The sequence below is a fragment of the Xiphophorus hellerii genome, chromosome 13 (assembly GCF_003331165.1).
Source record: "Xiphophorus hellerii strain 12219 chromosome 13, Xiphophorus_hellerii-4.1, whole genome shotgun sequence".
Lineage (NCBI taxonomy): Eukaryota > Metazoa > Chordata > Actinopteri > Cyprinodontiformes > Poeciliidae > Xiphophorus > Xiphophorus hellerii.
Window position 1 is genome coordinate 3,820,014 of NC_045684.1, and position 16,346 is coordinate 3,836,359.

Sequence of the window (16,346 nt, forward strand, 5' to 3'; positions counted from 1 at the left end):
GCCAAAGTTAAAAAAAAGTTAATATAAACATCAGAAACCATGATTTATTAGTCAAGACTTCTTTAAGACAACATTGCTCCTTTAAACAAATTACAAAGACATTTATGTGCAGCTCTGTTAATAATCCTAAATGAGCCTAAATCCCCAGGAATCAGTCAACAAAAATAATAACATTAAACTTTGTAGAGGACATGCAAACAATTATCAAGAGGAATGATTTTAAACCAAGGTGTCTAAATCCAAAATAAAAAGATAAATTTTGGATGCTAACAGAACCTTAGCACATACAAAAACCCCCACAGTGTCCTGAGGTCTCTCAGGACCTGAGAGATTCATCATCCAGTGATCAGAGTTGTCACAAGTTTTATTGATTATCTTTAACCATTCACCAACAAATCACATTTTGCTTTCTTTTTACTGTTTCTCTTCTTTAAAAACACTTCACTACTTTACTTCACGGTAACAACGCAAATCTTCTTTGAAATATTTTATTGTGAGGTAAGAGAACCAGATAAAGGTTAGGGAACTAGGATTTGATGCATAAAGGAGTAAAATCGTGGGATTTTCGGTTGGATTCAAAGTTCAAATAAAATCTGAAATGAAGAAAATCCAATCAGTGCATCTTTAAAGTTTAGACATTTTTATAGATAGAGCAAGAGAAATTATAACAATTTTTGGTAAGCTGCTTTGTTGAGATAAAACCGCTTCATCTTTTGAATTGAGGAGCTTTTATTGAATTTCACAAGTCATAAGATTGTTCAAACTAATCTAAATCTGGTCTTCTCTTTTAGGTGGTCAGCTGAAAATAGGCTTAAAAGTGGTCAAAGTCCAAAGAAAAACTTTTAAATGCCTTTGGAAACATTGAACAACTATTGATTTAGAGAAGAAAATGATGAATTATCACTTTTCATTTGCAAGAACTGGAACAATGAGTTGTTTGTCGATGAGTCACCATGTGAAGGCTGAAGATGCTACAATAAGGAGCAAAGCTTTGTTTTATTTGACTAAAATCTGTTTTCACAAAACTCCATTTTCAATCCAGTCGTTCCACCGTAGACAGATGGATAAATAGGTCAACAGCACAACAGCTCTTAAGGTACTGATGAGCCAACATGAACTTCGCTTCACTTAGAGCTTTGCAGATAAGAGGTGAAATGTCTTCAAGAACCAAAGATTAATCCAAGTTGACTTCGGGTTAATCTGCCATGGCTACAATGACGTTATAGACGTATAATCTTTCAGGATATGCTTCAAGTTTTCTTGATGATTTTGGCCAGATGTCAACCTTCTTCTTCTCTTGTTCTCATGATAGGTGCAGCATGAGAGTCACTGGCCATTAATCTCCTCCACCTTACCCAAGATTAAAACAGATTTACTGGGACCCAGAGGCAGGCCTGAGATCCTGGACTAATCACTCCTTCTTTAACCCAATCCCTCTCGGAGAGGTGAGGGAACAGGTTGAGAAGAGGGATGTACCATGAGGCTGGACCTGATTAGGTGTAAAATCCGGATTCTGAGATTTAAATCTGCCTTGGAGCGGAAAGAAGAACTCATCAGGAAGACGGATATGGGAGGAGCCTCGAGGCAACATGAAACACAGCTAGACAGGCGGCTGGTGCTGTAATACTCTCAAGAAACAAAGATCTTAAATTTAAATCTGATAACCTGCTTTGTTCGCCTGGTAAATCCCAAGTTTCTGTAACAGACACTACAGCTGGGATCCTCCAGCTTCGATAAGGACGCAACAGCTGGAGCTCCTCATGCAAGTTCCAGTCGGCACATCTGCCGCAACTTGATTAAAACCCAGCACTTTCTTTCCCTCTCTGTCCTCTGACCTCTCATCAGATATCTTTCCTCAGACCCTGCCCTCCTTCCAACTCTTCACCACTGCTCATCTTCCTCACTGACCTTTGTTTCTCTTCTGAAACATCCTTAATCTCCTTATTTTCTCCTCTTCTGCTCCTCCATGAGTCACTCTCAAACTTCCAATCAGCCTTCCTGCTTCTTACTTTTCACAAAGTTGTCCTAATCTTGTTATTGAGGATGCTTCAGCCTGCTGACCTTCATCCCAATAGGTCACCAAAGCTGGTTGCCATTTTAGGGACATCAAGGTAAAATCGTCCCACCGCCTGCCACATTTCTCCACTGGCTTCATTCCGGTTGAGCAGTAACGATGCTGGAGAAAATGTCCAGACGTAACCGGACCCTGCTGTCCCTGGGTCTCACCTCTCTGGCCCTGACGATGTCCGTGTCAGCCTTCTGCAGTTCCTACTGGTGTGTAGGAACACACAAAGTAGTGAAGCCAGTCTGCCTGTCACCGGTCAAGATGAAGAACTGTGGAAAGAACAACAGCCAGCCGTACACAACAGGTGAGGCTGTGAGGGCTGGGGATGATCAAAATACCAGCTACAAGTAAAAAGATTTTCTTTGACATTAAAAGGTGTTTTATTTCTCATTTTGAGTTGAGGGTCAATTTTCAGAGGCAGCTTTCTAACTCTGACCTTTGAGTCTTTCCATCATAAAAAAAATCCTCATTTCAAACACCTAACCAAACTTTGGTTGGGTGTTTGAAATTAGACACAACAGCTTGTCTAAGGTGTCACTCTTTTACTGTCATGACACTAAAGTTCTCATGAACCCAATGACTGTAAGCATTTTGAGAATCATAGTCAAGGGGTTAAAACTGGTTCATTGAAACTTTGTTACAAGCAACCAAAATAGAAAAAACAATCAATGGAAAAACAGAAAATTACAGAAGCATTCAACTTTCATATCCGGGAAATAAAGATATGGACAGCATCTCATTAAAACAGAGAAGGGTCAACATTTTAAGGTTAAGCATCATTTTAAAACTCCAAAACCTCTTAACACTGAATAGATTTGATCAAAGTTTTATTATTAATGATATTTAATTAATCTATCATGTTCTCAAATACCAAGTCAAATATTTTTGAAATTATGTTAATTTGTGTGCACAGCTTCTACCCTCAAAGTCTGATGCGATTTATAATGTTTTTACTAAATAATATACAGAGAATCTCAAATGTTTTTACATCCTTGTTATATTGACAGTTTCTTGTGACGTAATCTAGAAATCATGATTAATATTTTTTTTAATTGTTCATAAGTTCACCCATCTTGACAAAAACTTCAAACTGACACCAGACCATGATTGGGGCACCACCATGCTTTATCTTAGGTATGATATTTCTTTGTTGATGCTCAGAATGATTTCTCCCTCCAGGCTTTAGGATATCTTCCAGATATATGGAGAATAGTGGAGTCTGCTGTCACTAAATTATGAAAATGAGCAAATGTCAGGATATCCCTACTAGAACTCTATTTCTGAATAATCATATTCATCCTAATTGATGGCCAGTTAAAACCCAGGTTAATCAAATTGTGAAAATGGATCAAAAGATACTTCCAAAAAGTATTATCCGATGGTTGTGGACACATATGCAGCCAGTTTGCAGCATTTCACTCTTTTTTATTCATATATTTAACTCAGATGGCTGTTGATTTGTGCACAAAAAATATTATATTCAATGTGGGCAATGTTTTGAAATACGTTTTTATGGTTTTAATCAATTTCTTACAAGAACCTATTTTAACTGGTGCATAAATTTGCAAAATTTTCAGCCATTTGGCTCAAAATATTTGGATATTCTGTGCATAATTAAGAACCGTCTCTTAACATGTCAGCGTATGTAATCATATAGCATTCTGTGACAAATATCACAAAGACTCTGTGGCATCTCTTAGCTGTGCACAACACATTATATGCAGCAGCATAATGTGAAACTGCAGGGTGTTCTCTGTGGAAAAATAATCCCCCAGCCAGTCATTTAATAAACAGGTTAAATTGGTAACCTAAGAGCTCAGTGGCAAAGCTTTGAATGTAGACATTGTCATACATAATTCACATAATCCCATGTATGCTCTAATCTCAGTAAAGTAATAAAAAACACCACAGCTGACTTTAAGAACAGTGTTTGAGAGCTTTACATGCTGTCATACAGATGAATCATCACTTCATACAATTTTCTCATACTCCTGTAGTTACTGCACAGGAATACTTAAAACAACCAAAAGCCACATTTCTAGATTGTTTTAGGTCATATAAAATCAGTTTATTCTACTTTATAAAATATGTTAAACTCTTTTATCAAATCGATCATCTGTATTTTTTCCTTCTCAAACAGAGGCTCCCACCCAGGACCCCAAGAACCCGGTGTCCAATGTGACGCTGTCTCCACAGCAGAAGGAGGAACTGGCCCAGATAAGGAAAAAGCAGTTGGCCAATGCCGTGCAGTATCTCTGGGAAACGGGCGAGGACAAGTACATGCTGAGATATTTTCACACGGGTTTCTGGCTTTCCTGTGAAAAACACAACGAAGGTTGGTGAGGCAGAGAGCCAAGAGGCTGAAAACGGGTTCAGATGTTTACTTAATGTCTAAACTCATTTGTATTTAAAGTGAAAAAGAAAATCAGTAATAATCGTCTCCCAGAGCATTTTCGTCGTAATTTAAATAAATTCCCAAAATCTTGAGGGAATTTGTTTTAAGAATCTGGATTCTGAAAACAGTTTCTAAGAACCAACTGAATAATTTCTTTTCACTGCAGCATTTTATTTTATTTATGGGAGTTCAAAGCACATAACTGATCAAAAGAAATCTGTTTTCGAAAGATGCATATTATAATGACAGCTTTAGATAAAAAAAAGTAAAGTTTGTTTATCATAAACATGAAAATAAAGTGGATGACAAAATTGGAACCTTTGTACTTCTTTTTGTCTTTCTGTAAGGTTAATTTACATAAACCTAAATGTATGTAAATGAAGACAAAGGTGTCTGATGTGCAGAAACAACTGTGTGATTAGTGCAACTAATACCTCCACCATAAAGCATGTACAGACCTGCAGAATCCAAATAGCAATCACTCAACTTAGATCAGAATAAAAGATTATAGGTTTCCAGAATTTAGGTGTAAAGCTGACAGAAGGTGGAAGCCATTGCACTGCATGTGCTCTATTTTAATACTGTTTACATTATCTGAATCTGTTCATAAATCATTCAGAAATTAAATTAATTCAGGGAACCAGGTGACTTGAGGTTGTATGTGGAACATTTTGTTTTTAGGAGATGATCAGGAAGAAAAGTGCCGCAGCTTCATTGAACTCACCCCAGGAGAGACACAAGGTTGGTGCAAAAACAGTTGTTGGCTATATCAAATATTATAGAAAATAAGCAATAATAAAAACACATTATTTCTTTTTTACACTTGCAGGTGTGCTGTGGCTGTCTGTTATCAGTGAGTTCATGTACATCGGCCTTCTGGCGATGGGTTTCCTCCTGATGTGTGTCGAAGCGATGTGCCTCTGTGCCAAGAAGGAGATGAGCTCCCTGAAGATCAACGCCTTCGCTGCAATGTGCACCGTCCTTTCAGGTCAGTGGTGAAAAATATTGTAAACATTTTTTGATTTTTCTGGTTCAGTATACGCACTGGAGTAAAAACCAAAAGTTTATCTCTGTTTTTATACACTATGTTAGGTCGTTTTTTCTTTCCTCATCTCTTTTTTTTTAAAGCGATTCCTTTTCCATGTTTACCAGGTATGATGGGGATGGTAGCCCATATGATGTACACCACAGTGTTTCAGATGACAGTGAGCATCGGACCAAAAGACTGGAGGCCGCAGTCTTGGGACTATGGATGGTCTTTTGCGTGAGTTAGTTTTTGTGATCTCCTTGTTTTGAATATTGTCCAAGGCTTATAGAACTACTTTGACTCTCACTGGTTTTCGAGATCCATTAAGAAACCTCCTATGTTCTGTAAAATGAAGGCAGTAACCAATCTCATCAGAATTACATTATATATATTTGTTTTTTTCTGTGTCTTATCTCATAAGAACATTTCAACCAACTTTGAATAAATTCCCAAGGAGACCCTTAAAGTCCAGGTCTATCTCCAGGCATTGCTGTTTTTATAACACCATATCACGTTATATTGGGAAATTAAATAAAAACAATGCTCAGTGTTGTTTTCTTTACTCTTTTCATGTCTCAGGTTAGCGTGGCTTTCCTTCAGCTGTTGCATGGCAGCTGCTGTGGCAACACTCAACTCATACACTAAGACCATCATTGAGATGAAGCACAGAGCCAGGTTGAGGCTGGAGGAGGCCCGAGCTGCTACCATCGCCCCTTCCTATGAGGAGGTTGTTCAAGCCGGAGGCGGAGGGCTTTACTCAGTCAGTCAGCTGATTCATCTCGGCCAGCAGGGGGCCCTCATGGATCCACTGTGGCCAAGAGGAGAGGGACCGGCAGTTGGACCTTTGGCATGCAGTGCTGGTGGGGCCCTGCTGGTTGGAGGTGGAGTCGGGGGCATCGGGATGGGAATGGGAGGAGTTGTAGCTGGAGGAAGCACAGCTATTGGAGGAGCAGGTGGGATCGGTGTTGGAGGAAGTGGAGTTGGGATGGGAATGGGAAGCACTGGTGGGACAATGGGGGCAATGGGAGGAGGTGGAATGGGAACAGGAAGAATGGTGGACGCTCACGGAGTCGTAGTTGTGGAGGGATGCGCCACAGAAGGATGTGAGGAGTGTGAGCGAGAGCTGGATGAGATAGATTACACTCTGCAGGAGGAAAGAGAGGACTCCATCTGCTAAAACTTACAGGACTAAGGACTGGTGAACAACACAACACATGAACAACACAACACAAGACTTGAAGAATCACCTGTATTAGGTTTTTTTGTACATAAACTGTCTTCAAGTTTTTAGATGTTAGGTGTGTCAGTTTCATTATCTCTAGACTAAGATTTCCAAACTTAAATGGCATGACTAAACTTTTTTTTTTTTATCATGTTTTGTCATGCCTCAGAAGTTTGCAATTACAGTTTGGATTTATTCATATTGCAGTCACATAATAAATATCCCTCAAGTCTTCTTCCTGAAGAGCTGGTGAGTATTGTCACAGTAAACCGATAACATAGATATCTTCAAAGTGGTATAAAAAAAGACGCAAAGAAAATGTCATTTGGAGTGAACTATTAACTGTTGTCTCAAGTATACAAAACCAAACACCAAAGACTTCATATATTTTAAGAGAACAATTCCCTATCTGTAATGCTTTAGATTTAGGCTAACCTTACTCATACTCATATAAGGACATTTGCTGGTAATTAATTTAAGACTGAAAACTTCAAGAGATTTTGTGAATACATGCTACAAGATGGTCACATTCCACAGCAGCTTCTTTAAGTTTACTCATCGTTATCAGGACAAGTAATAGAAAACTGAACCAGTTTACTTGTGTAAAACTAGCCTTACACTGACTTTTTATGTGAATGAATGTGTTTTATCAGTGATTTAGATAATCAGAATTCAAAATTACAACTTCTCAGGGCAAATGATTTTAGTTATGTACTTTTTAGCCACAACTTTTCAGAAATACTTATGGACATGACAAAAGTTGCACATATGCACATGTAGTGACAGAGTGACAAGAGACATTTTGAATTTAGTGCGGCATGGATGCCCTGCTGCCTCCTGTTGTAACAAGTGCAGATATGAAAAATAAAAAACAAAACTGATGAAAGGTAGAAACACCAATTTTTCTGATTAAATTTTTATTAGTGTTCTGCAAAAAAATGTGGATAAAACAGTATTATTTCTTTTATTTGGAGGGGTGAGGGTTGGGTTGGGTTGTGTTGGGTGTTGGAGACTTGGAGTAGAGTGACTCAGTTGAGGCGCTTTCGACATCTGGTCAGGCTGACCCCTGCGTGCTCCCTCTGAGGGTATTTTAGGGCAGACCCAGAGTCAGCTAGAGGGACTTTATAAAAGCTTGGGAAAAGCTTTATGTTCCACAGAATAAGACTAAAAGTTTCATTGGGGGAATAATATCCTGTTTTTTCTCCTAGACCTGAGACCCTCATGATCCAATCTCAAATAAGCTGATAACACAGGATGCTTGTTTTGGTTAAATGTTCTCAATCAACACAGATTTTTCTGCTCCCATAACAAAAGACACAAACTGCCAAGCAGTGTCAAAAACTTTCTGGGAATAGAGTGTGATTGCTGCTATATGGTTCGGTTTCTGCTTCTGAGAATGTGAAAAAGTCTATCTAGGAATACTGAAAAACGTGAGATGACTGTAGCAGAGAGGTCTGGATTTTGAGACAGATGTTTTTAGATGTTGGACAGAAGATTACGTCAGTAATCTCTACCAATGATGGAAATAAGACAGAAAGAGAGAGAGGGATTGACTTAATTCAGGCAGTGAGGCGGAGATAAATTCAACTCTAAGGTTATCGAATGGCACTGTATGAGGACAGTAATTAAAAATGTAATTTAAGAGGTTAGATAATGCAGCAGTTATGCAACCTCAACCATATGGGCAGTAACCGGCTCCTGTATCATTAATTAGCAGCAGAATAATGTTGACCACAGCATTTTGCTTTTGTAATAAATATTTATGATTTTTCATAAACTGAAACATAAGTGATTTCCTCTGAATGAATCACAATTTAAGTCAGGAGATTTTGGAAGAATATTCCAAAAATGACAATAAACAGAATACTTGTGAACCTTTTTTCAAATATGTCTTTGCATTTTATTTGACATTAAAGCAAACAAATTCTAAAACCTCATTTGATCAGAATTTTATTGTTTCCATTTATTGAATATATTACAAAGGAACATGCAGGACCAATGCTAATTTTCATAGTCATCACATAAACAACAAACATGTAAAATTGTGCCCCGGGGTTAAAATAAAAATGGTTAAAGACTAATTAAGCTAAAGTAATGAAGCGATATTGTATGTCGGTCAGGGTTTATAAACAATAACAATAATTCTTATAATTAACTACTGAATTGAATACATCTTCAAAGCAAAATAAACCTTCATTGTATCCCTTTTTATTTGCACTAAATACTGGCTGCATCAGAAATTCATGATATGTAAATGTATGTGTTTAAGTGTCAAATGGGTCCAGAAAGGTTTCTGTCCACTAAGCAGCAAAATGGACAGACAGCAGTTTATAAATACCTGTTTACAGATACTTGTAAAGCATGTTGCATACTGATTTTTACAGTCAAAGTAATCTGTTTGCACTACTTCACTTTTTCCCAGTTTTTATTGTATCCTTCATATTTCAAACTACAAACAACGTGGACAGCACACGTAGACAGGCAACAAAACGAAGTAGGAAGTTAGGCTTCAATACTTTTCAAGGGGCATTATGTGCAGTTATGTGTTCACATTGTGTGAGGATACCATCAGGTGCCACTGCATTTACAGAAAGACCGGAACCAGAGGGAAATGGATCAGTCAGATAAAGAAGTTATTTTGAAGGTTCATACTGAATCAAACGGAGGGCGTCTTCATTTTCCAACAGTCCTTTGATGAACTCTCCTTCTGCAACTCGGTCTAGAGAAAACAAAATAAATACCAAAACATACAGTTACCCCATGATTAATGCATACTTATCCATTTTTGTACACACATTTAATAATAGAGTATAAATGTATTTCCGAAGAAATAAAAGATTTAAAATGATAGTGAGTAAGATTGTTCTGGTCAAACTGGAACAGAGATTTACAAATATTGAAAACAATTAGAAATGTCTGCAGTTTTTTAAAATCCTTTTGCATTTATGAACTTAATTAAAAACAAAGAAATTTCTGGCTCCAGTTGTAGACAATTGAAGAAGAACCAGATTTTTTTTTTAAAGATTTAAAACAAAAACTCATCTACCACTTTTGCTCTTGAGACATTTCACTACATTGTTTATTTGCTACCATCAATACTACTTCATCGTACCGTTGTCACCCTTATCGAAGACTTTCCAGAGTTTGTTTGCCCTCTTTTCAGGTGTGTTTTCATCCTCAGGTAGATCACCCACTTCATCTGTTGGTATCAGCTTGAAAATTGACTGTAAAACAGGAAGGAGAGTAAATAAATTGCTCAAGTCAAAATAATGAGTTCTTCTGTGGATTTTCATCCAGCACTGTCTCCAGTTTCATCTCATTTCTCTGTTTCGTTTATCTACATTTATTTACAACAAAAGTAACATCCTTCCATAAAGCCATTTATTTAGAGAGCATCTCTGGTTTTATCTAATTATATTTTCTCTTATCTTTCTCATTTATATTTGACAATGAAACATGCTTACATGGAAAGTGGACAACTTTATATAGTTACAGCAGTGCTGTGTAATTGCTTAATTACTACAACACGAATGCTGCAAGGACATATAAAGAGTGTCAATTGAGGACTTTTATAACCGTAGATTGAGTGACATTTGCTTGAACTTTACTATGTTTTTTTTTTTTTGGTTGAGAGGACTTTGTGTAAAGTATATTCATATGAAACTACTTTCATAGATTTCAAGAAAATATAGTAGTATTTGTTTTAATGCAATTGTTTTATCCTCACAAGGACATATTACATGCACTATTATTACAATTCTTGCATATCTTGCTTTAGTCACCATTTTGGATAAATTAAATAGGACATAACTTCCCTTCTAAGGTGTTTGAATGTTCAGAAAGATTTGAGACACAAAGTCTCAAGAGCTGCTTTATAACATCCAGTCATTCGCACACTGATCATGGTAAGCTACAACACTGCAGCCACAGCTACCATGGGGCAGTCTGACAGAAGTGAGGCTGCCATGCACTGGTGCCACCGGGCCCCCTGACCACCACCAGGCCCGTGCACCACAAATAGCAGACAAGGTGAGTGAAGTACTTTGTCCAAGGACACAACGACTAAGACAGACAGAGCATGGGTTTGAATCAAAAACCCATTACAGGACGAACTCTTCCCACCATCGCCCTGTTTTTTACATTATCTAATTGCAGTATCATTTTATCAAAATTTTAAAAAAGAGAAAAATTGAGCCTTCTCAGCAATTACTTTCAATATTTTGGCTTTTTAGATATTAGCTGCTTTATTACTGTTGTAAATTTACCCTGAAAAGTGCATCCATGCAGTCAGTGTTACTAAGCTGTCTTCTGACTCCAGCATAAGCTTAAACTGTTTATCAGCGTGAATGAAAGTCTAATCCTGAAAATATGTTACCTAACCAGTGGAAGGGCCTGACCTTTTGGCTAAAAATAAATTAGGGAACTGACTTCAGACCAGACATGGACAAGAAACAAGTTCATAATGTGGTCACAAAACAACCATTACTGTAACAAAAGCAGGTTGGGAAATTTAACAAAATATTAATTTTTGACAAGGAACATTGCAGATTAATGTCCAAAAATGTCAGTTCATCCAATTATTAAAATTTGCCATTAAGAATCAAATCACTGAACTTAGAAAGTCAAAATCATTGGAAACCTGTACTTGTTTGTGTGTATAAATCTACATCAACACAGTGGCTCTACATCTCTTCTAAGAAAAGAAATATGGTGAGAAACCTGGGGAGAATTGTAGGCTTTGTGAACTAACTCCGTCAATACAGATGTGCTATTTCCTTCACAGATCACAGTCTGTGTACTCTTTGCCATGGAATACCAATAAAGATCTGCAACTTTCCAATCATGCTAAAAACTGACATGTAAAATGTAAGGCAGATGTTTCTGATAGTCATTATCCAGTTATCAATTGATCTACTCCAGTTGTTTATGCTATGCTATGCTCTGAAAATATTGGAAAATAATAAATAATAGTAAAAATATTTACAGTTTCACAGCCTGAAAATTGAAAACACTACTGTCAAGCTCTATGTCGATGACACAGTTTTCTCCAGCTACGTATCCAAAACTCACTGTGCAGATTTCTGTGACCTCTGACTTGGTGATGTATCCGTTCTTGTCCACATCAAACAGCGAAAACGCCCATTCAAGTTTGCTCGTGGTTTTCCCCGTTCCAGTCATGTGGAGGGCGATGATGTACTCCTTGAAGTCCAGCGTGCCGTCGTCATTGGTGTCGAAGGAGCGGAAGACGTGCTGGGCGTAAGTGTTTGCATCGCTGTCCGGGAAGAACTTGCGGTAGATATTCTGAAACTCGTCTTTCGAGATGCGGCCCGATGGACACTGCTTTTTGAAGTTCTCATACCACTGGACAATCTCAGTCTCTGAGAACTTGGTGTTGAGTTTAAGGTCCTCAAGGATCTCCTTGGACACAGCTCCACTCTTGCTGTTACCCATTACTGCTGGTGTTGGAAATCTGTTTAGAGGTTTAACTTGTCGGCCCTTGGTTTTTCAATGGCACTTGTAGCACAACTTCAGCCTCTGAAGTTTCCTACTCTATTTTGTGAATTAGTAAAAGAAAGACTATTTATGAGACACAGCTAAAATGTTCTTGATGCTGGTGTTGGCCTGGTGTACAACTCGTAGACACAAATGCTGTGAAAAGAGCAGAAGGCACTTGGTAAGCTCATTAGGCCTACGATTAGATCCGGTAAGAGGTGTCAAGGACATGTTTTATCTTAGGTCAAATCTCAAATGCTTGTTTTTCGTTCAGTGTGAAGTGGGTTCTCTGACATGTTGTAGAATCAAATCAGGTTAAAAAGTATTGAAATGCTGTGAGTTGAGATAGGAGTGGGTGTGAATGCTGAACATGTTTCACGTTGCCGCAATATCATCCCATGTGTACTGCTATTAAATGCATCTCATAGATTTTAATATCTATACAACATAAATATACAAGAAAAATGAACAGCTGAAATGCTTATTTAGTAATTTTCATCTTTTGTACACACATTTACTCACTTAGTCCTAATTAGCCCAAATGATTGTAAAATATAATTTCTTTCCTGGTGACATATTTCTGTAATTATAGAGTTGTGTTAAACTATATTTGCAAACTACTATTATTCTAAAGTGTGTGAGGGTTTTAGAAATCACTCTTCTAAATTATCATTCAATGGGCTAAGGGAGAAATTTAATAAAACAAATAAAAAAACAACCAGAAAGAGACTTGAAATCTCTAGGCACTGGTAATCCTCTATTGCTGCCATAATCCAGAGTGACAAACGACTTGGAGTGACCTCAAATACAACCTCTAAAGCTGTAAGAGACACAGCAAAGGTAAGGGAGGCTGAAACTATAAGCTCTACAGGCAAAAATACCAGGGCGGTGATAATAAATGGGAGAAAACTGATTTCCATGGTATTTTGGTGTTAGAGGTGACCTAGCTAAGCATATGCTAGTTTGAGAGCAAATCCCCAAACTTGATTCCAGCTTTGTTTTTTTTAGTTCTTCAAAGAGTTGCATCATTATGTTTTGCAGTAGTCAAGAATGTAATATGTAGTAGTTATATTTGCATAGGACTCTCAGTCACAGTAAATTAAGTGGCCAGGTAACATCTGATGTGTCCAGGGTGTACCCTACCTCTCACCCAATGACTGCTGGAGAAAGGCAAGGATGGAAACATCTGACAGGTAACTGAATAATGACCCTCCAGACTTCTTTCCAAATGTTAAAATTTTTGTTTTTGTGATCTGGAAGGTCATGCCATTTTTCTACAATGGAGAGCTCCAAATTTCTACCAGGTTTAGAAAAATATTACAAATTTTATTTTGAACATTGTAAAGCTGTCAAATGGTTCCAGCTATTAGTGGTTTGATAAAAGTACTTCCACTAACACCTCATATTAACATTGCATTTAAGTGCCATTTTGGGCTGACTGATTACAGATATAATATGCCTCCTCAACAATGTTTTTTGTTGGGGGTTTTCAGTTATGTATTGACTTGAATTAGTTGAACAAAATTAATTCACATTGACAAGACACATTTTTAAGCAAAACTCGAAACTGATTGTTTCTGAATTGTAGCACAGTCTATAATAACACTAACATAAATATTTGTTTGAACAAATAGGAGTATACTAAATCGGGTTTTTCAGAATTTGAGAATTCTTCAAAATCTCAAACATCTATAGTTCTATACCTGAAAACAATGTCATAGTGTCATAAAGTAGGGTTCACCTCCAACTCAAAAATCACACTGAACATTTTAGAAGTTCCTCAGTCAAACTGAAGTGATTAATGTCTCATTATTCTGTGTCATCAAAGGAAACAATACCATTCCAACATCTTCTCTCAATCATTTTTTAAAATAAATTCTATATTAAGTAAATGTCAATATTTCTTCAAATTAATCTTCTCAATCAGAACATTTCAAACCCAGTTATCATCCTTGAATCTTACAGCACACGCTAAACAATTTACTTCTACACCAGCTCAGTTTCAGGTATCTCAGATAAACACACAGAACCTCCAGACCACAATGAATAAAGGACAAGTCAGACTTATTCAACAGCAGCATAAAGCAACAACAGTGTGAACAGACAGCTTCCAGTTCGGTTTGTGTCCTACCTGTGTGAGCAGTGGAGCGGTTTGGTGCTAACAGTGATGCTCTGACTGTGAACAGCAGAGGAAATCAGGTTCCACCTGCTGAGATAAGTCAATTGGACTGGCTTCCCCCTCAGAGGCGGAGCCACACTAACATCCAGAAGAACTCTGACAGCTTCAGGAAAATGAATTTCATTTTCTTTTTTGTAAAATTTGACAAAGCCTACCTCACAAGTAGCTGCTTTGGATTTCTACACCACCAATTGGTTAATGTATTTTTTCTTTTTAAAATTACGCTTTTTCCCCAAAACGTATAAAAACACATTCATTCTTAGTTAGGAATATTTTTTATAAACCTGTGATAAAACACATGAAGTTGAAATGCTGTGTAGTCAAAACTAAAGACATGGATGCAAATCAAGTACAATAAGAAATTTACTTGATTTATTTTTATTTAACTTTTGGTGGGCTCAGGAAAAATGCCTCACTCAGGGTGTCGTCGGTGGCAGAACTGCATCTGCTGAAGTTAACAGACTTTCTTAAGTCAGTGGTGTCCAGGATCTTTGCCATGTTGGTGGAAATTGTAGGGCAGAAAGCAATAATCAGCCACAAAAACTTGATTTTTGAATAAAAAACATTGTTTTACATGCTCAACTACAAACAAAACAAGGAATATTTTATTGAAGGAAGAGAGCTGTATGAAGTCATCCCTAGCCACACCAACAGTCCCTGGGCTGCACTTTGGACACCCTTGTCACAAAGGGCTCAAACTTTGAACAACGACTAAAGTTTACCACTAATCATTAAATATGGAAAGAATTACTATGACCTAAATATAAGCTTTAAGAAATACAGTACTGAGACATAGCATATGTACAACCTCAGGATTTTTTTAGGTCAGCTTTTGACAATGTCAGCCATGTTGAATAAATAAAATAATGTACAGAATTCTGAGCCAAATAACCTTCTTAGGGTTTGTAGCAGCAGTGTTATAGAAAATCACAGATTTGTGTATTTGTGTGTGAAATAGTGTCACTTTACTCAGCTATACTACTTTAAAGGTAACGTTGGTTCTAAATCTCCAGTCTACCTGGTAGATTTCCAAGAGACCTTGCCAGCTAATGGTGCTAATGTGGCGCCAGAATTCCAGAGTTGATGAGTTATGTTGTTGTTTACTATAGAAAAGAGATTATTATTGATTTTTTTTAAAAACCAAGAAAGATAACCATAGTGCTCAAACTAAGCAAATAGGGTATCATCAGGTCTGATCAGTTGGATGTTGCATGACTTGCCTAAAATTTCTGAATAAACATGACAGAATTCATTTTATCTTCATAGAGTGTAGGAAATATTTTTCATAATGTATCAGTTAGGTTTCATAATAATATGCACCTATAAAACCTTATTTAAGCAAATGTGTGTTTTTGACAATCAAATTGAAACTACACAAAAAATGTTCCGAAACGGATTGGAAATGACTTGTGATCTCCGAGCCGCCTTCACACCTGCTCAGAGCGAGGTGTGGGTTTCCTTATGTACAGATTTGCAGTTACAGCAAAGCAGATGGAGGATTCAGCAGTCAACACTTAGTTAATTAAGAGCATTTAAATCCCGTACCGACTGCAGCAGAGCCACCCTCCACCCACCGGATTTAAACCGTTAAGTCCTGACCTGATCAAAGGTTCACAGTAGTTTTGGAAACAACTATGCTTTATTTTTACCACTACTAAATCCTACAGAGTAATTGTGGTTCAGTCAACTGGCTTATTTTAAGCTGAAGTTCAATGCAAGTCAAAGTGCTGCAGGATATTTACTACCTGCTTGTCTGCACACATCTTCCCTCCGTAAAAGCCTCAAACACAATGTCTATCCGCCGGACGGACATTGTGTTATCAATGATGCTATTTTACAGCTATGGTTAAAAGTAGAAAACATATTTCATCTAAGCTCAACTGGACCAGTGCTGGTCAAAAAATGTGTAAAAATAATTGGCTATTGTCAAAGGAAGATCAATTAAAGACAATCAGGAAGCCCAAA

General features: G+C 37.3%; 2 protein-coding genes across 2 annotated transcripts; one reads left to right on the forward strand and one right to left on the reverse strand.

Annotated features, from left to right (window-relative positions):
* The first annotated feature begins 1,132 nt into the window (after nt 1–1,132).
* On the forward strand, nt 1,133–7,043 carry LOC116730615 (germ cell-specific gene 1-like protein). Its single transcript, XM_032579959.1, has 6 exons — nt 1,133–2,369; nt 4,206–4,400; nt 5,142–5,201; nt 5,290–5,448; nt 5,613–5,724; nt 6,067–7,043. Exons 1-6 carry the CDS (start codon nt 2,174–2,176, stop codon nt 6,662–6,664), a joined length of 1,320 nt encoding a protein of 439 aa, XP_032435850.1. The 5' UTR covers nt 1,133–2,173; the 3' UTR covers nt 6,665–7,043.
* A 1,599-nt stretch (nt 7,044–8,642) lies between these two features.
* Nucleotides 8,643–14,399, reverse strand: LOC116730616 (recoverin-like). The gene is made up of 4 exons (XM_032579960.1): nt 14,334–14,399; nt 11,780–12,358; nt 9,822–9,933; nt 8,643–9,428 (listed from the first exon to the last, which is right to left on the reverse strand). Exons 2-4 carry the CDS (start codon nt 12,158–12,160, stop codon nt 9,343–9,345), a joined length of 579 nt encoding a protein of 192 aa, XP_032435851.1. The 5' UTR covers nt 12,161–12,358; nt 14,334–14,399; the 3' UTR covers nt 8,643–9,342.
* Between the last annotated feature and the right edge of the window lie 1,947 nt (nt 14,400–16,346).